General features: G+C 39.1%; 2 protein-coding genes across 2 annotated transcripts; both read left to right on the top strand.

The window, feature by feature from the left end:
* Positions 1-1,980: 1,980 nt before the first annotated feature.
* On the top strand, positions 1,981-8,085 carry LOC131956619 (A disintegrin and metalloproteinase with thrombospondin motifs adt-1-like). Its single transcript, XM_059321144.1, has 3 exons — positions 1,981-2,167; positions 2,573-2,624; positions 3,379-8,085. Exons 1-3 carry the CDS (start codon positions 1,981-1,983, stop codon positions 6,959-6,961), a joined length of 3,822 nt encoding a protein of 1,273 aa, XP_059177127.1. The 3' UTR covers positions 6,962-8,085.
* A 12,816-nt stretch (positions 8,086-20,901) lies between these two features.
* Positions 20,902-22,901, top strand: LOC131956624 (uncharacterized). Its single transcript, XM_059321150.1, has one exon. The coding sequence runs from the start codon at positions 20,902-20,904 to the stop codon at positions 22,627-22,629; it is 1,728 nt and encodes a 575-aa protein (XP_059177133.1). The 3' UTR covers positions 22,630-22,901.
* Positions 22,902-26,200: the final 3,299 nt, after the last annotated feature.

Raw genomic sequence — 26,200 nt, 5'->3', positions numbered from 1 at the left:
CTCACCTCGGTTTTGTTCAACCTATCATTTTAGTTTGCATGCATGTCGTTAAAGCTTTAGTACATGCGGATGTTGGCTTTTTAAGGCATGTTACCACACGCACCAAAGTGTGAAGTCAACACCCCCACAGCCATGCCGGGTGAATTCTATTAGAAGTCAACTTTACGGATGTATCGCAGGAATAGAAACAGTATTTGCAAAAAAAAAAAAAAAAAAAAAAAAAAAAAAAAAATACGGCTATCAAAATTTGAAATATCAATTATTTAGGTATTTTTTTTTAAATTTCCGACAAACAACTAATTGATGGGATCGGGTGGTCGAATGGTGGAGCACACGAATGCTAACCAGACAGTCTTGAGTTTGATTCTGGGTTTAAAGACCATAGAGCGTTTCTCAGTCCATTCAGCTCTAATGGGTACCTAACTCACGTTAGGGAAAAAAGTAAAGGCGGCTGAGCATAATGCTGACCACATTATCCTTTCATACGCGGAGGTCACAGAAACAGGTGAACTCTACTTCACTTACCCCAATGACCTTCAGTTTCGTATTGGGAACTTTACTAAACAACTACTTAAGACATGCGATTTTGATTAATCTACATCAATATAAAATAAAGCAGGCTTCGGCATTTCACACATTTCAATACTGATTTTGAAAAAAAAGTATACACATAACAGAAAACAACAACACATAAATGAAGATTGCGTATGTACACATACAATGGATATGACATCTCATTGTGTGAGACAATTTCATTCAACAAATGGACGTGACACAATTTTATTTAACATACGGGTACGATATAACTTTTATATTGCGGGTACGTGTGTGTGTTTGATGGGGGTTGGGGGGGGGGGGATTGGGGTCTATCTATCAGACTAAATGTCTGGGTACTGTGACGGGAAGGGGGGGGGGGGGTTGGGACAGGTCGACGACTTTACAATACAAACACCGTCATGGCGGGTCCCTCCTCGTGCCCCCATCTGAGGTCAAAGGTGACATAGCTGGCGCGAGACGAGACTTGGCGTAGTTTGTTGGCTCAGGCTGATGAGACACATAGCAGAGCCATGGACGCCCGTCCCCCTAATGTTGAGCAAATGTCAGCTTTTTTTTTTCATTACAAAATCTTTAACAAATCCCGCACATTTCTACTCACAGTGTGTATTATACCATATAAGTACATATCACTATTATACATTTTACTTAAACTTTTTTTTTGTACATTTTAATGACTTATCTAACTGCTAAAATATAGATCTACAACGTGATAGATAAATAAGAACATACAAGGAAACTATTGCAGAAATTACAAAGATGGTTTATTTTTTTTATTTTTTGAGCAGGTAAATAACCAAATAGTATTTGTACACTTTTTGTGGGCTCTGCACTGTGGAATATGCAAGCCAGGCATTACAACTGTGTTTACAAAAATGTGTTGCATTTCGCTTGGCGAGAAATGTACTCACATTTTTGTGTGTCCGAAAAGGTGAGAGGGGAGGGTGTGTGGGGGGAGGGTGTGTGGAGGGTTTGCGGTTAACACACGCAGTTTGTTGAGTCGGGTGTTTCTGGGTTAAAGTATTGAAGTGTCATATAAAATTGGACATGCAGTGCGATTAAGGCAAGGTATAAACACCTGACCCATCCTAACCCGGGGTTATTTGACTAAAATGTGGACTTTATAATGATGCGCATGTTTGCAATAATTAACTATGCGAATCACACATGAGGAAGTGTATTTTTCGAATCGTTTTTTTAATGCATTTCCGGATCGCTAAACACGCCTTGGTGTTGTATAAAAGGAGCTAACTTCAAGCTTTCGGTCTTAGTTTCGAATATACACAGAAAAGTGTGAAACAAGGCAGTTTATAAAATAAATTTAGAAAACTGTGTAAAATCTTTTCTCGAATTTGAAAAAAGTAATCTTTTAACGTTAGAGGATTAAACTGAATACTCAAGCCATATTCAAATAAACTGATGAATATGGCGAATAAAAAACTGCCAAGAAGCACCCTATTACTGGGGTGCTGCATCTTTTCTTGTGTATTGTATGCTGCCTCCGGGGTCGGGGTTCTTGCAGACGACAGAGGCGGCGCCTTTATCAGAAATCTGAACATAGACAGACAGTATATGGAGACTCTTCATAAGAAGTTTCCAGACAACGGACAAGGTATGTTTTTGAATTTTAACGTTTTTAGTGCTTGTCAAAATAATAAGGATGTGTCTTTCTTTTATTTAAAAAAGTAGGTTTTCTACCCGAAATTCGCAATAGTACAAATTATTAATGAAAATAAATATATACATGTAACAAAATAATTATTTTTACCCCAAAGAAATCAACCTATGGTGTATTGTAAATTTCACAGTTATTTCCCTTTAATGGAAAGCTAGTACTTAAATGTATTTCTAACTGAATATAAAGGAATTTCTGGCTATGAAATGTATAACTCAATAAATTCGATTTTTAAAAATATATTTCTTATAACAATAATTTCACCCTTGTCTGAACGTTTTGCTATCTCTATAAAGCTATAACAATGTCAGTTTGTACATATTTTATCATTGTATTCCCCAGTATCCCCTGCACCCAATGGAGACAGAGATGGCCCTTTCGTAGACCCTACAGTGTAAGTTGACAGATTTTTCTTTATTTGATGAACTGTATTTGTTAATACTTGATCTTTTAACACACTGAAATACAACGAACAAAATCCACCGGCTGCATGGTCGTTACGTTATCTCTTGATGCCTTAAGATTTAAAAATTATCTATTTTTAACTTGTTTTGTGGCTATTTGCGTTCACCGAAATGGTTGACAGAGCTGGGTGGGAAATGTGTGGGATGGCTAGAGTTACTAGACTTGGTTCTGACCACATAATGTTTTAGTACAATCCGCCTGAGGTCATGAAATATCTGAGTTGTTTCCCTTCTCCATCTGTGTTTCAAAACGTTACGCTACAGTTTATATTTGTTTGTGATTCAGAGTAGCTAAATTTGTTTATTTGTGGGCTATTTTGTGTTTCTGTTTTATTCGTAAAGTTATATTTTCTCATAGTTTCAGACACGGATTAATTATAATTTAATCATTTATCTAAACCCCTCTGATTATTGCATTAGGAAGTCTTTTATAATTTTTTGTAATAAATAACAGTAATTAATACACATAAAACTAATGGAGAATCTGAAGTAGAGTTGATATGTTTCTTTGACTTTAGCATACGAATTAAGTGTCTGCTCAGCAGCCTCCACTTTTCCAATGTCGGGTACTTTAAAAAGCTGGGTAGACTCTGAAGCCGAGCTCTATAGTCTTGGATAATTAGTCGTCTGCACTACCTTTCATCTATACCGACACTGTTCATTATTGCTTACTTTATCTTACAGCGCAGACAAAGGCTGGGGGCAAGTAAAATTTGAAGACGACACAAGGGCGTGGGGGCCGGTAGCCCAGCCACCCGCACCTTCACAACAGACCTGGTCAGCGTGGAGCGAGTGGACCAGCTGCATCAGCGGCTACGCCAGACGAAACAGAAACTGTCTCTCAGCTCAGTGCAGCGGGGTCAACTCTGAAGCTCGAGCCTGCAGTGAACCCGTGACCCCAGAGGTGAGAGGTGCGTGGTCCAACTGGGCCGGTTGGGCGCCTTGCAGTAACGGTATCCAGGCTAGGACGAGAAGTTGTTTGAGCAGCAGCGGAGGTACCAGCAACGCTTGTGTTGGGGTCTCCAGCGAGACCAAGTCCTGTGCTGTGGAGGTCTCCGTCTGGTCGAACTGGGGCGAGTGGTCAGATTGTGAGAACTCCTTCACGCTGCTCAGCACGCAAAGGAGAGTCCGTACCTGTTCAAGTAGCCGTAATGATTGTCCAGGTGTGGCGACGGAGACCAGGCAGTGTTTCCCTGACAGAGCCTTGTCGACCTGGACAAACTGGGGCGAGTGGTCAAACTGCGAGAACGGGAACATGAGGAGGACAAGGACCTGCCAGGGAACTGGCAGATGCGAGGGGTTGAATCTTGAAACTAAAACATGCCCTGTGATTGTTAACCCACAGCCGTGGTCTGGATGGGGAGAGACCCCAACTGTAGGACAATGGGGAAGCTGGACTGAATGGTCAAGCTGTGATAGCGGAAGTTCAAGAAGGACCAGAGTTTGTCAAGGAACTGGAAGATGCGAGGGTTTAACCACAGAAACTAGGCCATGCGATAGAGTGATCGTGAGTGAGTGGAGCAACTGGGGCGACTGGTCAACTTGCAGCAATGGAAGACAAGAGAGGACCAGACAATGTCAGGGAGGTGGCAACTGTATCGGTAATGAACGAGAAAGTCGTAGCTGTGAAGGCGTCTGGGGAAGCTGGAACGAATGGACGAACTGTAACAATGGCAACCAAGAAAGAACGAGGTCGTGTGTAGGTTCAAATACCTGTTCAGGTCAAGCAAGAGAAACTAAAACATGCGAAGGCGTGTGGTCAGTCTGGTCTGAGTGGACAAACTGCAATAACGGTAGACAAGGCAGGACGAGAAACTGCCAGGGTTCAACGTACTGTTCTGGACAAAATCAAGATTCCAGAACATGCGAGGGAGTTTGGGGGACATGGACCGAGTGGACAAACTGTAATAACGGCAATCAGGAAAGGACAAGAGCTTGTGTAGGTTCAAGTACTTGCTCGGGTCAGTCAAGAGACACTAAAACTTGTGAAGGTGTTTGGACACAGTGGTCGGAGTGGACAAGTTGTAACACCAACAAACAAATCAGGTCAAGAAACTGTCAAGGATCTCCATACTGTACAGGGCAACCTCAAGAATCCAAAACTTGTGAAGGCGTTTGGAACAATTGGAGCGAGTGGACAAACTGCAATAACGGCAATCAGGAAAGATCAAGAACCTGCCAGGGAACAAATACCTGTAACGGCCAAGCCAGAGAAACAAAAACATGTGAAGGTGTTTGGTCAGCTTGGACAGAATGGACAGTCTGTAGCAGCAACAGACAGAGCAGAACCAGAAACTGTCAAGGTTCAACCTTCTGCTCAGGTCAAGGTCAAGACTCTAAAACATGCGAGGGAATCTGGGCAACTTGGTCTGAATGGACAAACTGCAATAACGGCAACCAGGAGAGGACCAGGACATGCCAGGGAACCAACACCTGTACTGGACAAGCCAGGGACACCAAAACATGTGAAGGTGTTTGGGCACAGTGGACGGAGTGGTCAGCGTGTAATACGAACAGGCAAAGCAGAACCAGAAACTGCCAAGGGTCAACGTACTGCTCTGGACAAGGTCAAGATACCAAAACTTGTGAGGGAGTCTGGGCAACATGGAGCGAGTGGACAAACTGCAATAACGGTAACCAGGAGAGGAGTCGAACATGCCAGGGAACCAACACCTGCACTGGTCAAGCTAGAGATACCAAAACGTGCGAGGGTGTCTGGACACAATGGTCAGAGTGGACAAGTTGTAACACCAACAAACAAATCAGGTCAAGAAACTGTCAAGGATCCCCATACTGTACAGGGCAACCCCAAGAATCCAAAACTTGTGAAGGCGTTTGGAACAATTGGAGCGAGTGGACAAACTGCAATAACGGCAACCAGGAACGATCAAGAACCTGCCAGGGAACAAACACCTGTAACGGTCAAGCCAGAGAAACAAAAACATGTGAAGGTGTTTGGACCGCGTGGACTGAATGGACGAACTGCGTCAACGGCCGCCAAGACAGGAGAAGAACGTGCCAGAATTCACCAACTTGCGCAGGACAGCCAACAGAAACGAAAAACTGTGAGGGCGTTTGGGGAAGCTGGACGGAGTGGTCAACGTGTGCCACCAACAGACAGAGCAGAACCAGAAACTGTCAAGGGTCAACGTACTGCTCAGGTCAAGGTCAAGATACCAAAACTTGTGAGGGAGTCTGGGCAACTTGGAGCGAGTGGACAAACTGCATAAGCGGCAACCAGGAGAGGACGAGGACATGCCAGGGAACCAACACTTGCACTGGTCAAGCTAGAGACACCAAAACATGTGAAGGCGTTTGGTCAGCGTGGTCAGACTGGACCAGCTGTAACAACGGTAGACAAGGAAGAAGTCGCTCTTGCCAAGGCTCGACATTCTGCTCAGGGTTAGCTCAAGAATCCAGGAATTGTGAGGGCACCTGGAGCACCTGGTCAGCGTGGTCAACCTGCGTTAACAGCAGACAAAGCAGGACAAGAACATGCCAGGGGTCAAATACGTGCTCCGGACAACCCCAAGAATCCCAGAACTGTGTCGACGTTGACAGCCGAAATCAAGTGACCAGTTGGAGTAACTGGGCCGAATGGTCAAGCTGTGTCAACGGAAACCAGGAGAGAACAAGAGTGTGCCAGGAAACTGGTCAGTGCTTAGGGCAGGCTAGAGATACCAGAAACTGCGTTGTAGATAATCCACAGCAGTGGTCTGGATGGGGAGCTAACACGCCTCAGAGCACATGGGGAAACTGGGCCGAGTGGTCATTCTGCATCAACGGTAACCAGGAGAGAACCCGGGTCTGCCAGGGATCCACAATCTGCCCAGGACCTAACCGTGATACCAGGACATGCAGCACCGGAGCATGGGGACCGTGGTCTCCTTGTCAGAACGGAAGACAAACACGGCAGTGGGTATGCACCGGAAACGCCGTACAATGCGGAAACACTGCACCTGAAAGTAGACAATGCACTGATGACCGGTCAGGTAATCCCCCATCATCTTGGTCAGAGTGGACCTCTTGGACCTCCAATGTCGACAGCACAAGGACCAGGAAACCCCAAAACGAGAACGACGCAACTAGAACCCGCAGGCCGAAGACCAACAGACCCCAAGGACAGGCAAGAGTAGGGACAGAAGGCGGTTGGGCGGAGTGGACGCAGTGGACGTCGAACTCCGAGCAGACGAGAGCAAGATCCCCCCGCGATGAAGAGGACTACGACTCGGAGGAAGAGAAACAAGCACCAAAAGTAACGTGGTAGTTTCCTTAGTCCAGCAACCAGCCAGCTAGCATGAGTGATGTACATGAATTTTATTATTGATTTTTAAAAAAAATAACTATTTCCTCATTCTTTGAAAATCAGCAACAGAAAATTTCAACATATGCAAAAGTAAAGTAATAAAAAATTCTAGAATTTAAATTTATTATATGGCAAGTATTTTATTTCTGCTTTCGGATATTCCTGCCGACTTGATTGACCGATAGATTTATCGGCAACAGTCCAACAAGGGAAACGATCAATCACACTACACAGGAAACACTGGAAGTAATTAGGCAGTTGTAACTCGTTGCTACGCGAGTAGTGTACCCTGAACGAACAATGCTTGAGCCCTGTCTTCCATTGTACTCTTTTCTCCAGGCTGCTTAATCAACCTTGTCCAATAACCTACAGCTCCAACTCGAATTTATCGATCCGCCGTCGGGGAGGTAGAAAAAAATCACTAGAATCGAATCCTCGACTGGTGTCTTCTTGCGTATCGCCATGAAGAATGGATGAAATCGATTACGTATGTACCAGCTACCGGACTCTAGGGATTACTTTTCTTTCGGCTGCGCATGCGATTTATGCGCCACAAATGTGAGGCGAATAAAAAAGTTTGAGTTGAGAGTAAAGGAAATAATTTTGGGTTTGGGTGATTCATCTTATTTATTTTTTATTTGATACAATGTTTTAGTTGAACTGTATTGAATGGAATAGGGAACAAAAATGTACATGCATTAGATTGTAGATGCTTTAAAATTGCTTGTTGTTTTGCTTGTTTAGGTCTGTTTTTTTAATATTAAAAAGTAAAATGTCTAAAAATACATTATTTAAAATTTTTGAAGTTGAACATTTAAATGATTTCAATTCTTTATTTAAAAGCTAAAACATTGTTACCATTAGGACAACCTGTTCTTAATGTCAAAGCTTTGAAATTGTAAAATGTACGCAGTTTGTATAATATTCTATAAGTATGAATGTGATGCTTTAATTTTCTAAATGCTTTTTTGCTTATGCCTCTCCTGTTGATAAGACTGATCGGAAACCCAATTGTAGAATTGGACAAGACTAAACTTCTGGATGAAGATCCCTGCAAAAATGATCCAATAAAGATGTTTCACACTTTAAAATGCTTTACTCATTCTTTGATATTAATATTAACAGCAAAAAAAAAAGATAATATATTAACAAAAGGTCTACAAGAGTGTTAACATAACATTTGTAAAATAATTACCAAAAGGTCTACCAAATGGATTTTACCCTTACTAAAGTAGTCAAGAGTACATCTAGGACCGAAAAAAAACAAAAAAAAAAACTTCCATTTTACAGCGGAAGGGTTCACATTCCTTATGTATAATTACAAAAACAAACTCCCTATAAATAAGCGCCTGCATTTAAAAGTAAAGAGAATTTTCTAGTAAATAAAAACCAATAAAAAACGTCTCTAAAATTATATGACTTTCCTCTATGGGTAATGTATTTTTGGATCACATAAGCCTACATAACGACACACTCTTAATTAATATTTAATCAAACGGAAAACCATACAACTGTTCAGACAATGAAATACAACACGATTTTACTAGTGATCTTTCAAGCACTCCCTATCCCACATTTTCAATTCGTTTGAAGTTCATTAAAATACTTCAAAGTACTTGTTTTAAATAAATGATGTAACCAGCCAAAAGGTGATAACATTTTTTTTTTGGTTATTAACCATAGCATTTTGAGAAAAGATTAAATATTTAAAAAATAAAATACAACAAGACAGAGACGGGTGAATTGAGGTAGTAAATTAAACAAGCAAATAATCTGAGTACTTAAGTGATAGATTTAGAACCCCTCAAACGTTTCAGAAAAATCTATACTATGCATTAAAAAAAAACATTTAATCAGAAATATAACACGACGTATCAATTCTACCCCAGCGAATGGTCATGAAAACTGTCTTAGATTTCTTTCACGCTTGACTGCCCTCGGTGTATTTATCAATACTCTTGGTAAATCAATGAAGCAGAGAATTTCAAAGTGTGCTTAAGTGCTCATTATCGCCACATAAAAACACCAGTTGGAGTGTATTATTGTAGGTGAGGTATTTTATTTCTTTTTAAAAAAATGCTTTAAGCAACTGGCCGCAGACGGCTTAAAAGGTTTGCAATTAAAGGAATTGAAATATAATTCTTAAGGTTTGACGAATTCGTTTTTAATGCTAGTACTTTATGTTGTAGTGAGTAGATGATGTAAATAACTGGCCGTGAAATAGTATTTTCTACTTAGCTACCAGGAAAATCTGCTTTGTGTTTGTAAGGTAAATTGATTTTTTATACTGCTATATTTTTCGTTATTTTGTTTTCGTCTATAGGGCATAAACGGTGCATCACCACCGAAAGAAATATGCGAGATAATGTGATTTAGATTACTGTTATAAAATGGTAACATTATTTTATAAGATAGGGGGGGGGGGGGGGGTCGGAGGTGTCTATTAGACAATGGAACAACATAACTATATTCTCACACAAGGAAACAATAAATTCAAAAAACAATATAAAAAAAAAACAACGAAAAACACACCAAAAACAAAGACGAAACAACGAACAATATAGTGAAATGTGCTTTGTTGCCTCACATTTTTATACATTATGATTAGCCCGATGGTTCGAAATTGAGACTTTTCGGTTTAGCAACCTTGAGCTTCACCGACTAGACCACGCCGTCCCCTCAAGCAATCTATAATTTTTTCCCATATGGTTAGGTTTTTTTTAAAAACTGATAGGCCCATATGTTTACTATATTTGTCCTATAGATAGAATACTTAAGTTCCGATTTTAAAAATCTTTGATAGTGGAAAGATCAAATAAACACAAAATATAATTGTTGTGTTAGGTTTAAATGATACAACTCTTCCTTGACAAGAGACGAGCAGTTTCAAATGTAGTAAGGGAATAAGCCACGAATATAACGGTGTAATTTAGTTATTCTTGATTTGTGCTGACGAGGACTTCGCATTGAAACATCTATGTTTACGTTTTAGGCATAATGCTTTAGTCTTGTTATTCGATGTACACTTAAATAGTGCCATTGTTTTATGCTTTCAGTCTAATGTTGTGTCCACCTATTTTATATTGAATATTTGCCAATCCTTGACTGCCAAATCTTCAATATTTGCCAAGATTTGAATTTTATTTACAGAAAATGTAACAAGATTTGACTGATATATCCTTAATATATGCTAAAATTTGACTTCCATATCCTTGATGTATGTCAAGATGTAACTATTATATCCTGAATATATGACACAATTTGACTGTAATTCTAATATATATTCTGAGATTTAAGTATTGTTCCTATATTTAAGTCATGATTTGGCTGTTATATGCTCAATATATTTCACATTGTAAATGCTATATACTTACGACTGATAACCCTAAAGTCTCGAATTCGGATCCCTGGTAGGAGTCTGTAGGACGCCCCTGAGTCCACTCAGCTCTGATGGGTACCTTACTCACATTATTTGGCTTGGTATACTGCCGACCACATCATCCCCTTGTATGCCAATGTTATTAAAACAGATTTCTTCAAGATCTGCCTCATGTGCCATGGGCATATACGGGAAAAGATGACGATGGTCCTCAATAGATGCCAAGCTTTATCGGTTCAATGGAACATTACCTTTCTAGCAAGCTGATTTAGTAGATACAATTAAATTAGCTACGCTTTTTATTCTATTTCTTAACCCTAACATAACCCAAAAACCTAAACTGCTTATTCGTTAGTACCGTAAATTAATGCACGATTATTTTCTTGCGTGTTAATTTTATTCCTTGGACAAATAAGAAGGCTATGGCTTTCAGTGTATGGGACAGGGGTGGGGGTCTGTGGAGTAATTGGTCGCTTGTATCCTCGACATAGTGTGAAATACCGGCACCTCGCGCGTCTGAGGCATTGACGTCCTGTGGTGTTTATGTTTGATCGCTTCAGTCGAGCGTGACATTTCTTTTCTCTGCTGTCAGCTGAACATGATCTCTGTCTTGTTTTCTGTCAGACGGCACCACGTGACTTGGTCCGTTGTTCTTGTACTCGGTGCTAGACTTCGGTCAGACTTAGAAGACGTGTCAGAATTTGGTAAGATTTAAAAGAAAACGTGCTAGAATTCGTTAAGACTTAGAAGACAAATTGCTATAATTGGTGAGATTTAGAAGACAGCGCGCTAGAATTCGGTAAGATTTAGAAGACAATGTACTAGAATTCGGTAAGATTTAGAAGACAATGTACTAGAATTCGGTAAGATTTCGAAGACAATGTACTAGAATTCGGTAAGATTTACAAGACAATGTACTAGAATTCGGTAAGATTTCGAAGACAAAGTGCTATATTCGGTAAGATTTCGAAGACAAAGTGCTATATTCGGTAAGATTTCGAAGACAATGTACTAGAATTCGGTAAGATTTTGAAGACAAAGTGTTAGACTTTAGTAAGACGCAGAGGTTCATTTTTCTTGTGCTCAGTACTCTGGAATTTGGTAAGACTTAGAGGACAACGTGCTTGAATTCGGGTAAGATTTAGCAAACAACGTGCTAGAATTCGGTAAGAATTAGATATTTTTTCAGTTTTTGTTTTGTTTTTAGTTCTTAAACTTAAAGGTTTAGTTTTATTTTTCATGTTTTGTGTTAAAGTGATAGAAAGCAGGCTTGCAATAGACTGGGGAGGTTGCTTCAGTTTTTTGAATGCCAAACTGTATCAATCAGATGTTTTCTAGTGTTAATGCTGCAAGGGTTAGGGTTCGGCTCAAGTCTAAGGTTATCATTAAATATAATTTGTTATCAAAGGTCAGGGTTAAGACAATAGTAATGGCCAGGGTTAAGTAATAAGTTGTGTCCAAAACGTTTGCTGTTTGCACCCATTTTCAATACTAACTTAAATGTAAAGAGATAGCTTGAGCGATAAACTCTTTTACTATTATATCTAAGAAAATAATTATTTGTTTACTTTTAGTGTATTTAAAAACTTTTTAAAAAGATTTTTTACACATGTTTTATTTCTATAATGAAAGAATACTATTATATCAATACGGGCAATCGATACAAATATTTTATGGGGAGTTTTAAAAACACACGTGAATAAAATGAATGTAATCAGTTTGATGTAACTGTTGAGGCTGTTTTACCAAATGAAATTATACTCGTTTCAACTTGGTATACATAAAGAATAAACAATGTTGAATAAAACAATTTTACCAATTTAAACGAGTCACCATGACTCAGTTTTTCATTAAAACCAAATTTTAAGTTAATTACAATTTTAATGCAAGGGAGATAAGCCTTGCGAGCAAGGGAGACAATTAACATGCAAACTATTTCCCACTCAAGCTGCCAGTGATACATGTCTATATGAACCATGGGAACTCCCGAGTATTTGAGACTTGTTTCCGTGTTTGATAAATGCAGTGCTGTAGATTATTCATTTGGCACGTTTAGCAGTTAGGTCTGGGAAAGAATGTGGATTAAATTGGAACTAATGTGGGTATAGAAATCGGCGTGTGTTTGATTTATGCGTGGCTTGTATACTATGAACTCAGTCTTTGAATGGTGACTTGTCTGGTTTCTGAAAGGTCGCGCCACTTAGAGTACTTAGGTAATGTGTCACTTTAAAAAAAAAAATTACAGTCTGATTGTAAGGTGCATTAGTGGTGTATAGAGAGTGTTCAATGAAGTGGGGGTCGAGTTCTGGTTCAGGTAAAGTGAGGGTGTTATACCTGGACTTAAAGGCGTGATGGAAAGCAGAGAACTCCATTAAACATTATGCAGACTCACAGTAGATTTCTGATAGATAAAGTAGAACTACTGTAGAAGAGTAGACTTATAGTAGACGTCTAGTAGACTTCAAATAAACCTAGTAGACCAACATATTTCTATTACTTTCAAGTAGATCTCCAGCCAGTGGCGTAGTAGGATTTTTGGGCCCCTATGCAAAAAGTGTTAGTGGGCCCCTCAGAGGCGTAGCGACCCTTCCCGGCGATTGGGGACAAACTTTCTATTTGCACCCCCCCCCCCTCAGATCAGACTTTCGATTTGCACCCCCCCCCCCCCCCCCTCAGACTTTCGATTTGCACCCCCCCCCCCTCAGACTTTCGATTTGCACCCCCTCCCGCTCAAACTTTCGAAAAAGGGCCCCTATTTGCCTTGGGCCCCTATGCAGTAGCGTACGCAGGGGGGGAGCAGGGGGAGCGGCCGCTCCCCCTCTGGCCATTTTCAGCAAAGTGGCGCCTTTTTGGTAACTTTTTAAATTCAAAGTTTTAAACAATGATATTTGTTAAAAAAAATATTTTTGGTCGGCACATCTATGTAAATCACAAGATTTCTTTTCATGCAGCAATTAAGCATTATTGTACTAGTCTAGTAGTGTCTACTTTTACAACACGTATTAACAGCTGCATCAGTTTGCCATTCTAAAAATAACCATTACGATGCATTGCAATGTTTAAAAAACCTCTACGGTAGTACCACTTGGCAAGAGGGGTGTTAAGTTTAAGGCAACTGTATAATGTATTTGCTTACGAATAATTGAATTAGAAAATGTCATACATAAAACTTCACACATAATTACTTTATATATACAGTTTGAATCGTGTGATTAATTAAAAAAAAATTACAATACAGAAACAGTTTGGGCGATAGTGATTACGATTACAAATTATATGAAACAGTTACAACCCACCTCCCCCATGGACCCCTCTGTAAAAAAAAAATGTCATCATACCACTGCTACTTATTTAAATCTATTTCTGAAAAATATATTTGTGTAATATATAATTGTGTAATATATATGTATGTTTAGAACAGTCATCTAAAAACTGACGCTATGTTCACTCTGAGTTGGTTATCTCCCCCCTCCCCCCCCCCCCCCCACACACACCTCACCACCACAATTGTGTAGAGCGACATTAATGTCACACCTAGGTATACACTGGGTTGGATAATTGACCTAAAGGGAACGGACAGTGGTGAGTGAAGTTGAACCCCACCCCCCCCCCCCCCCCAACCCACCCCGAACTGATCTGTTAAGTACATGTAGAGAACGCGTAATGATGTACCAAAGTACCATGCCGCCAGAAAACTCTGTGAATATTGTTTTTGCAATTACCAGTAAAAAGGTGTGTGATCAATACAGTGATTAAACCCATACCTATCACTATGTTAAAAAAAAAAGATCTTTAAAGAACACAAAGAAGCAGTAGTTAATTAAAATATTTGATCTGAACTGAATGACCGATATTTAGCTATATGTAGGCTGTTATTCCGAATGTTTTTCTATTGTTGTTGTTGTTGATTGGGGTTTAAAGTCCGCTTTCAAACTTACGTTTATATCGCAGTTTTTTTTTTTTTTTTTTTTTTTTTTTTTTTTTTTTTTTGTTGGTGGTTAGATTATGGTTTTTGTGTATGTACAGTTTAGTTTAATTTGTTTTCCTTTCATTTTTGGATGTGGTTTTTTATTGTGCGGGATTAGTATTTTGCAATTGGGTGAAACTTATTTTATCTTTACAGCTTGTTATATTGTTTCTTCGGTTTTGTGCACATATTTTTTTACCAGGCTAAGCAGAGTGGATGGGGCGTCCATAGCCAGTAATGTTTCTGTTGTTAATAATGAGTTTTTGTTTGTCTGGAAGTAGTTGATGAGTTCTTTTCTTTGATTGTTGTATGCCTTACAGTGTATTAGGTAGTGGTCTATTGTGTTTATTTCATTGCAGGTGTGGCACCATTTCTTTGTGTGTATGAAGGAGGCTGAACCTAGACGCAGCCTTGTAATTTTTTTATTAATGGGTGGCCTTTGGTCTTCTGTAACCTGCAGTCTCCCGTCGGGTGGACGTAGTATGTTGTGGGCGTGCCTACCCTTATCGCTTGCGTTCCATTTTTGAATCCATTCTTCTTTTATTTGTTTCTTTATTGTAGCCTTCATTTCGGAATAGCCTATTCCCGTTTTCACAAGCGTGCTTTTATACCATCTCTGATTTTACAAACTTTAATTATGCTGTAATACTTTAGCATTTATGAAAAAGATATATTAAATTCTGATTATAGACAAAAACATTTTGTAATCACGAATAGTCTTAAATAATTTCATTATATTCTAAAGTAATTATTTATTTGTTTTGACATTTATAATTAAATGTGTAGATATATAGGCCTACATATTTATATTAAGACAGTGATTATTTCCCCTATTTCACTTGTCTTAAATAATTTCCCAGGAACTATTATGTAAGAAATTTTGCTTACATATATATATATATATATATATATATATATATATATATATATATATATATATATATATATATATATATATATATATATATATATAATACATATATATAGAACGTGTTAAAAATTCGGCGCCTTTTTTTGCTCTTTTCGCTCCCCCTACAACGAAAACCTGGATACGCCTCTGCCCCTATGCCTTGCTTACGCTAGATTTACGGTAGCTATGCCACTGTCTCCAGTATGCTCCTAGTTGACCTGCTGAATTTCATTAGACTTCATGTGGAACAGTAGAGTTTAGTAGACAAGTATATTTTCATTGAGCCAGTATATTTCCACAAAAATAATATACTTATAATTGGACCTGTATACATCCAATAGAATTTAGTTCCGACTAAAACTATAACGGTAACTTCCGATAAGTGTTAAGAAGAGAAAAGCGTACAACTTTTAGTAGAGTAATTTGTTGATTTTGTTTTAATGCATGCACACAAAAAATGAAGAAAAAAAGTCTACATAAATTCAAATAAAAAATGCATGTACTTTAAAATAAAAATTAAAACGCATATTTAGTATTTGAAATTCGTATTGGAGGTTTAGTATTTGTCACAAGATGAAAGTTGTCCTTAATTAAATCATCAAATTCACGTGGTCATTAATTAATCCACCAAGATCCAATGTAGCGACAAACCGCGATAGCTATCACATTTCCATAAGTCACCCCCCCTCAACCCACCCCTACCCATACACCCCCTCGGTATACCATGACGTGATTATCTACCGCTGGCAACATACACACACTTCCAATGAAATGAAAATAAAAAACTCAATGAAATGAAAATTAAAAAAACTCCACTCCGTAGCTCGCAATTGATTTTTTCCCCTTTCAAACACAAGAGTCGCATGGGCGCAGAAAAGGGAAGTTTTTGTTAATAAATTAACCACAGTAACAGAGGTTAAAACACAATTTATAATAGATCTTACATTCTTCGATTGAAATAACCATTTATAAAGTATTTCAAAAAACGATTGTTTATTTTAAAAATTGTACTAATAAATATACAAGTTACGGACAATAAAGATATGTCCATTGCAAATCGAATGTTAAACGTAAGAGTTTATAGACATTTCAAAACAATTTCTCACTTCTATTTGTCTAGTTTATTCCTTTAAGACACTGCTTACGCCAAATCTTGCTACCAATGTCCATGAGCTAAGCTATAAAACAAATACAACAATTCGCACCTACTGTTTCTTCCAGACTTTTTTCTCCGGGGGGGGGGGGGGCACTTGAAATTTTTGGGGGGTGGGGGAGCGGTCACAGTTTAAAGTATTTATCTTCTTTATAAATTCCATTTCGTTCCGGGAGGCGGTGGACTTCGGGGAGGCCCCCCCCCCCCCCCCTGAAGAGATGCATGGAAGAAACTGTTCTCAGCAACCAATTTATAAAACAATTCTTAAGCCAGCCATTTTGAAAGTCTTTCTGATTGTTAAATTTATATGTCCTTCCTTTTACATTTTTAAAACTACTACCTCAGCAGATCCAGTGTTCAGCGCCACCCCTCCCCTCCCAGAGAACCCGCGTCCTTAGAGTCACGCCCCTGCAAGAAGGCATGAAGATTTTATAAGTAGCCGAGTGTGACGTCGGCGTGAGGTCGGAGGTTTGATGAGAGCAATCTGCTGTACTGTGGCGAGAGGGGAGACAACAACACGACAAGTAACTCCTGCCTTAACTGGGATTTAACAAAACAGAACTGAAGGTATTGTTTCCCTTTCTTTATCTTGGTGAAGTATATTTTATTTATTTTCTCGAAAAGATTTTTTTTATCAGTGAGTAAAATTATGCAAATAAATGAATAAATAAAAATAATTAATAGTCTATATTTCGAATTATCCTTTCGGGTTTATATTTTAACTAAATCTTTTTTGTTATCCTGCTGTATATTGATTGAAGTTAAGAAATTATTTAATTGATAAACACATCCAAGCTAGGATGGCTACCTACATTGTAACTATGGGCAGCAAGGTCTAGAAATTGAACCTTTTGAACTATAGAGTTCAAAGGATGAAAATTATAACATACATAAACATTAAATTGAGTAACAATAGTTACTTTATAAATTGAGGCAGGACTTTTAAATAATGTTGGCTTTAAAAGAATAAGGCAAGTAGCGAGAAAATGGCTATAATTTAAATGTCATCCAGATAACAGCAAATAGAATTATATTTTAGATCTTTTAAATTTTATAGAATTATCTAAAATATTTTATTTGATCTAATTTTATAATAATTTATTTAAAAAAACGTGTCTTTATAGGGCGAATTAGATATTTAGACTAAATCTAAAGCGATATAGTTAATATACATGTATATATAATCTTTTATTTAAAAATAAAGTACCTATATAAGGCCTATTAGATATTTTAGACGAGTTTGAAACAACCTTATCTTAGTTAAAAGTGTTTATATGTAACTAACAAAAGTGATAAGTTAATGCAACATTCATACACGCTCCATTGTTGCCGACAGAAGTACGATACAGTGTATGATTTGTTTAACAAATCCTTGAAGTAGCTGGTAAACATTCAGTTTAATATCTAAACTATTTATACTGTGTAACACATGGACTCATACATATAAATGTTAATGTATACTGGCCAATGTTTAACGTTGTTAGATAAAAATATCAAAGCTGGGTTTAACCTGAAGTGGGGGAATCACATCAGAGTTTCTTCCAGGCATCTCTTCGGGGGGGCGAAGCCCCCCCGAAAAATTTTTACCGCCCCCCCCGAACGAAATGAAATTTATATAATTTATATAGAAAATATATACTTTTAACAGTGTCCGCCCCCCCGAAGAAAGTTTACCGCCCCCCGAAGATTTCAAGTGCCCCCCCGGAGAAAAAAGTCTGGAAGAAACACTGAATCACATAGACACACAGCAGGAGAGTTGGTGAGATGAAATTCGCGTAAATCTCCTTTAAGCTCAATACATCAAGATTCATTTCAATAGATTGAACTGTGGCGGCGTTTCAACTAGTTATGGGGTGGGGGGATCGCTGGTATGCAGGACTTATCTTGAGGTCGGCGTGTTTCGGTTGTTAGATACAAGTAGCGCTGGAGGTATGTCGATTGTGGGGTGTTGCTGTATTGTGGTGTGGGGTTTAAATTGGGTGAGGATTGACAGTTGGATTGTTCTAGGGGAACAAGATGAGTGTTGACTTAATGTATGACACATCTTTTCTACTGACAGTGAAACAAGACTAGTTTTAAGTTAATGAATGATACATATTTTCTACTGACATTGGTCGTTTTGGTGAACAAGTTGACTGTTGACTTAATGCATGACACATCTTTTCTACTGACTGTGAAACAAGATGAGTGTCAATGAATATCACATCCTTTCTACTGATAGTAAGCTGTCCAGTTTTTTAAAGATATTTTTCATGCCGATGTCTAATTAAAGCTTCCTCATCTTTTCTCCTTCAAATTTTAATATTCAACTTCCATCCTCGCTCCCCACACCCTACAGATGTTTTAGACTAGTGAAGCGCAACTGGTGACCTTTGAACTCTGTTTCTGTCGAGGCGGGTTTTCACGAATCTCGGAAGTTAATCGAGTATCCGGATTCTCGGTGATTTTGTCATTGTTTTTTTTCTTCTTTTTCTTCGTTCTTAATTATAGTGGTGGAGGGATGGAGGGATTCCCTTCAACACAATTAAGTATCTGTCAGCTAGTTATGTGCCATATAGGCAGTTGGCTCCGATTTCAGCCTGCTTTTCTATTTTGGATTTGCTTCCAACCAAGAACAAATTACAAGGCAGCAGTTGTTTGATTTTAGAGTTGTCTCTTCTAGAAGGGATGTGTCACCAGCTGTCGAGCCTCGTCTGCCGTGGGTTCGAACTCAAGACTTACCGACTCGACCACGTCGACCCCCTAAAATTCTGGTGTATTTCTCATTGCTGTTCATGAGCATCTCTTAAATTTGTCGTTGTTTTTTAAATTTTTAATCAAATCTTATAAAATAACATTGAACTAACATTAGGTACTATTCTCAAGCACTGTAAAAATATAAAAATCAGTTATACAATGTTATGAATCATCTTATTTCGAGCAAGTCATTTAGTGTGTTACACAAGAAGTGCACATTTATAAGAACAAGTTTTCAAACAAGCTTTGTCCACCTCGATAACAGTTTAAAATAAAGCACCACTCCACCAAAGAAAATGTCAAAATACAATGCCACTTGGGCACATTACTGTGAAACGGCAGCCATGCTGTGTCATTGGTCCCTTGTTCAGGTCTAAGAAATAAAACCATTCAGGATAGACACAGACTATTCTACGAATTCGTTCTACAAGATATTTTTTTTTCTTCCTGATTGTGTAGACTCAATTAAATTCACAGAAGATTTGATAATTTGCCAGACAAAGGACATTTTTCTATAGAGTTTATGTCTTCTAAAAAGTTAAAACATTCAACACAAAATTTGGCTTTATTTCTTTAATTGCGCTCGGTCATTGGAGAGTTCATATTAAAAAAATAATAAACTGTTGAATAGACAATAACTCCATTACTGCAATCTGACTCAAAATTTCTACTATAACACAGGCCTTACATTGTTTAATTTTTAAAAATATCTTTATATTACAGATTGATTTTTCTTTCAACATAATGAATCAGTTCAAGGGACGCAACTCATTTAAGACAAGTCTAATTATAACCAGGTCACAGTCCTCGCGAGGTAGCCAGTTTCAACCCCGAATAAAACTCCACTAAACAATACCAGAGCTCTGTTTCAAACAACGCGTGGCCATTGTCCTACAGATATCGATTCCCACCAGCCGAGAAATAAAAAAATTGAGGCCTCAACAAAGCGATATTGGACTCCAGTCTACAAGGTAGATCGCGATCACCCAAGTGGAACGACCCGGGGCTGATTGGATCTAAACGGGATCAGCTGGTTGTCTGTTCGTGAAGGTCGGGTCTTCATCTGAGGACCTCGACTGGCAACACACAGGTCCTTGATCAAAGATTTAACCGGATAGTGTTAGGTGTTTTATCAGTGATACCAATCGTTTTTAACGGCTTTTGTATTTAAAAAAAAAAACAACTGATACAATCGTGTGAGGGCGGATTCTTGGGGGTGGTGTGAAAATATTTACATTAATTTATGATATCCAAGCAAAAAAAAAAACTTGTCACCATACATGAAAAGTTAATTGTATCTTGAACCTTTGTTTACTTTAATGTAGGATGTTTTGGATGTATGTATAGAAAGGACTAAGGAATTATGACTGGTTACAGAAGTACTAGAGCTTAGGATATGGGGGAGTCCAAAACGCCACTGATCAAAGTCTCCCTATACTAAACTCCACCTGTATCAAATCCTCACACCTGTACTAAACACCACCTATATCAAGCTCCACCTGTATCAAGCGCCACCTGTACTCAACTCTACCTATATCAAGCTCCACCTGTATCAAGCGCCACCTGTACTCAACTCCACCTGTACTCAACTCCACCTGTACTAAACTCCACCTGTATCAAGCGCCACCTGTATCAAGCGCCACCTGTACTCAACTCCACCTGTACAAAGCTCCACCTATATCAAGCTCCACCTGTATCAAGCTCCACCTGTATCAAGCGCCACGTGTATCAAGCGCCAACCTATGCATGTAGAAACATGGCTTTAGGTCAAAAAGGCACTGACGAGCACATGGCGTCCCGCCACACCTCCACCCACCCCCCACAATGGATGAAACAACTGGAAGTGAAATACCAAAGACTACACGCTAAAATCGCCAGCCAGGCGTCTCGCATTTCAAATAAACGACACCATAATATCGTCCAAAGGAAGGGCCCCGCGACCCGATTAAAATTAGCACGGACTATAGGTAAGGAAGAATCGGACACAGGTATAGGTAAGAAAGAATCGGACACAGGTATAGGTAAGAACGAATCGGACATAGGCACAGCTATGGGTATGGAGGAATTGAACACGGACATTGTCCCGAGCTACGCACCGGTTAAAGAATACCCCAGCCAGCCGTTTGAAGACAGCAGACATGGAACTAACGAAGCGCGAATCGTCAAACCCGACCATGAAATGAATCCCGCCTCACCTAACCCGGCCCACCGAATGTGGAGGAGCGAGGGGGTAGACGAATCAAGGGACGGTACTGCCGCGAAGGTTGAAAACAAAATCGAAACATGCGTCGCGAAGCCAGAACACAGCGTGGAAAAACTAATAGCTGTGGGAAAAGATCCCAAGACAATTCTATTGACGGAGTTAGCGGGAAGTTGTGATCAAGATTTTGGTGAAGTGTGTTCGAGTCTTCAATGCCCGGATCTTGTTTTACCGTGTTGTGCTGAAAATGACCAACTTGACCACGCGAGTGTTATTAGTTCGGTGTTTCATTCGAAATTGAATCTGGAGTTTTATGAAGCCGAGGAACTGAAAAGTGACGCGTCGTTTGTTTTAGATAAAAACGGCAATTCTACAACAGCGGGGGAGTTTCAGAAAAATTGTTTGACCCTGGCGTTAGACACTGAGGGCGGGGATATGGAGGTGGGTAGAACGAGACAGCGACATCGGGATAATAAATCTCGAAAAATTCACGGAAAATCGAGTCAAGTCACAACTCATTCTTGTCCAGCTTCGTTTCGAGAATTCGGGTATTCAGATAACGGTGACGTAAGTGTTTTTAAAAGAGTGAACAACAACTTTGGTTCGGCCGAGTTTTACAGCTCTGCGGATGGATGGGGGAATGTTGGACGTACCAGAGTGTTCGCTAGGATGTCTAAAGAAGCGCGGCATGCGGTGGATGAGACGCTCAGAGAGATGGAGATGGAGGAGGAGCTTCAGAATAGACTTGGAGATGGAAGCAGCGGTCGCTCTCCGCGCGTGAACAACAACAACAACAACAGCTCAACGATTCTAAAAATTCAAGACGGCGAGGACAACAGCATGTCTGCTGAAAGTGAAGTGTCCATTCCTTCCAGGAACATCGGGGTGAAGCTCGCCAAGAACGATAACAACCAACCCCCGCAGAGAGTGAAGAATACCCACCTCAGCTCAACCTACCCTGGCACCAACAGGAGTAACAGTCCTAAACCTAACGCCAACGGACGGACGAGCAGGAACCGGAAACTGCCGCAGATCGAGCGCGTGGGTTCCCAGTCTGGCAACCACTTCCCCAACCCGCATTCCCGTCTGCCGGATATTGGCAGGCCGCTGACGTTTCGGGAGAACACGTTTGAGATCACGCCCGTGGACTTCGACATCCGGTTTCATCAGATCATCACCTGCCAGACGGGGAGGGGGGAGACCCCGCCCCCAGACGTCCAGCAGCAGGCTATCGAGAAGTGCCAGCAGTGGCTCGTGCGACACACGCCCAGGCAGTTACCTTGACCTTAAGGTACCTCGACCTGTGTAACACTGGATGTTATGTGTACTTTGACCTTAGACCACTTTGACCTTAGTGTACCTTGATCTCAGGGTACCTGGACCTTAGGATACTTTGACATCAGGGGATCTGACCTTTACCTTGCTATTAGGGTAAATCGATCTAATGGTATCTTAACAACTGGACCTTATGAAACCTGGGCCGTAGGATATCTGGGCCTTAGCGCTTCTGGGCCTTAGAAAACCTGGATCTTATGATATGTGGATCTTAGGCTACAAGGACCTTGAAAATCAGGACCTTAGACTACCTGGGCCTTAGAAAACCTGGATTTCAGTGTACGTGCATCGTAGGGTACCTGGACCTTATAATACCTGGACCTTATGTTACTTGGACCTTATAGTACCGGACGTCATGTTCCCTGGACCTTATAGTACCTGGACCTTATAGTGCCTGGACCTTATAGTAACTGGACCTTATAGTACCTGGACCTTATAGTGCCTGGACCTTATAGTACCTGGACCTTATAGTACCTGGACCTTATAGTACCTGGACCTTATAGTACCTGGACCTTATAGTATCTGGACCTTATAGTACCTGGACCTTATAGTACCTGGACCTTATAGTACCTGGACCTTATAGTACCTGGACCTTATAGTACCTGGACCTTATAGTACCTGGACCTTATAGTACCTGGACCTTATAGTACCTGGACCTTATAGTACCTGGACCTTATAGTACCTGGACCTTATGTTACCTGGACCTTATAGTACCTGGACCTTATAGTACCTGGACCTTATAGTGCCTGGACCTTATAGTACCTGGACCTTATAGTACCTGGACCTTATAGTACCTGGACCTTATAGTGCCTGGACCTTATAGTACCTGGACCTTATAGTACCTGGACCTTATAGTACCTGGACCATATAGTATCTGGACCTTATAGTACCTGGACCTTATAGTACCTGGACCTTATAGTACCTGGACCTTATAGTACCTGGACCTTATAGTACCTCGACCTTATAGTACCTGGAGCTTATGCTACCTAGACCTTATAGTACCTGGACCTTATAGTACCTGGACCTTATAGTGCCTGGACCTTATAGTACCTGGACCTTATAGTACCTGGACCTTATAGTGCCTGGACCTTATAGTACCTGGACCTTATAGTACCTGGACCTTATAGTATCTGGACCTTATGTTACCTGGACCTTATAGTACCTGGACCTTATATTACAGGACCTTATAGTACCTGGACCTTATAGTACCTGGACCTTATAGTGCCTGGACCTTATAGTACCTGGACCTTATAGTACCTGGACCTTATAGTATCTGGACCTTATAGTATCTGGACCTTATAGTACCTGGACCTTATAGTACCTGGACCTTATAGTACCTGGACCTTATGTTACCTGGACCTTATGTTACCTGGACCTTATAGTACCTGGACCTTTTGTTACCTGGACATCAGGATACCTGGACCTCGAATACATTAAACTGAGTTTACTAAGACCTGTACTTTTCGTATTCTAAAATAATTAAACTGCAGCTTTATGCGCTGTAGGTTAGATCACACCAACAATTGCAGTTATATCTTTTTAATTTATTTATTTAGAGCTATCTGAATATACAATGTTATTTATTAATGTATTCACAGTATAATTATTATTAATGTATCAACTGTACTTTTGTACTCTCATACAATATAAAACGTGTAACATTGATATATGAGGAAATCGAACAATCGTTCACCAGTTTATTAGTTAACTTTTTTTTTTCTTTGATGCAATTTAAAGCATCGATTTAGTCCCTGCTGTGGTTTATGTTTCTGGTAATTACACAATCTCATTATTTATTTCTATCAAGGTCTATTGAACAACTAAAAATTAAAAAGGAAATAGGAAAAAACGCCGGCAGGTCTTATAAAAACTGTTTTTCTTCTTAAAAAAAAAAACTAATATCAAATATCGCTGCCTAATTCATAGTCCTAACCATAACACTGACCCTATTCCTGACAAAGAGCTAAACCTTTAAAGTAACATTGGCTTTATCATGGTTAAAGTAAAACAAAAATCTATTCAACAAGTATTAAAAAGATCCTGTTTTTTCTGTTTAGTTAACCAGCCACTACTTTGCTTGATACACCGTGCCCTTGAATAGTGTAATAGACATTACACATGTCTCTACACATAACACGCCGCACCATAAATGTGCGAGTGACACACTTGAGTTTATTGTCAAATAAATATTACACCGCCTTTCAAATGGTTAAAACCTACTCTACAAATGTCCGATTTCTTCTATCGAGGTAATGAAATTGATTTCTCCGTTCCAGAAACCGAACCACGGTTCAGACAAAGAAATCACAATAACGATTTTTTTATATCAACAATTTTATAACAAGGTTCCATTAAAAACTGCAAGGAAAAATAAAATGGACGAAACAATATATCGGGTAAAAAAAATTTCATGTGATTTTGTTTATTATGCCACACAATCAGCAAATATTTCGCGGGTTCTTGAATTATTGATTTATGTATCAAAGTTGATTTTTTTCTCTCCCTTAGATGCATTCGATATTTGCATCAAGTACAGAAGAAAAAACACAACAACTGATTGAGTAGGTTAACAAATGTTGTAACTGTAGATTATTGATTGTTGGGTGCTTGGAGTTGGTTTCACTTTGATGCTGTATTGTGATTGAGTCGAAGATTGTGGTAGTGTACCTAAATATGTTATTTTTTTTTAAAAACTGAGTTTGATTGGACGTATGCTATTTTATAATGTGGTTTGATATGTTGTATGGTAGTCAGTTCGAGTTTAAATGTTATATATGTTATGTTAAACTATAGTGTTTGATTTCATGTAAAGTGTTAACGAAATTTATTGTATGTGTGTTATTTGTGGGTTTTTTTCAATGTGTATAATTTATTAGTTTAATGTCTTGTATGTTAGTGTGCTTTATACATATAAATATACATGTTTATATGTTGGTGTTTGTGATTCGATTAGGTCGCATGGTGTAGTCCATGATTTGTTAGCCTTACCGTAGTGCATGTGTGTGATTATGTGATGGTTTTATGATAGCTATCTCACTAGTGTCGTGTTCAATACTGTAATATGGCATATTTATGTATGTTATATGGTGGTCTGACGGTGTATATAATTTGATTATATCAAACGCTGCCTTTGATTATTTTACGATAATCATAATTTTAAGTGTCAAACATTGATTAAAGAATGGCAGGCATTAATCAATGGCTGTTTCCATTCAGCCCGCTGAATCTCAGTTCTAAAAGTTAGAGGAGAATTTAAAGCATTGTGTTGCATCATAATCAAGTCAGTCTCAAGTTACTTATCATTGTAAGGAGGCTGAAAACGTAATTCAACTTGTGTACATGAAGTGTCTTGAAAAATCCGTAAAATATGTACATATCACATGTTTAGTTTGTAATGATTTCGTGTGTAAAATTGATTGACTTATACATGCACTTATAAAATAATTTATTTAATAATAATTTGTTGAGCATTAAAATTTTTACGTAAACAGTTTTGGTCATCTTGAGGTTGTGCATGTTC

The sequence above is a fragment of the Physella acuta genome, unplaced genomic scaffold (assembly GCF_028476545.2).
Source record: "Physella acuta isolate Inbredline_101_S28 unplaced genomic scaffold, ASM2847654v3 ptg001163l, whole genome shotgun sequence".
Taxonomy (NCBI): domain Eukaryota; kingdom Metazoa; phylum Mollusca; class Gastropoda; family Physidae; genus Physella; species Physella acuta.
Note: the sequence above shows the minus strand (reverse complement) of the source record. Positions and strands in the feature narration are given on the sequence as shown.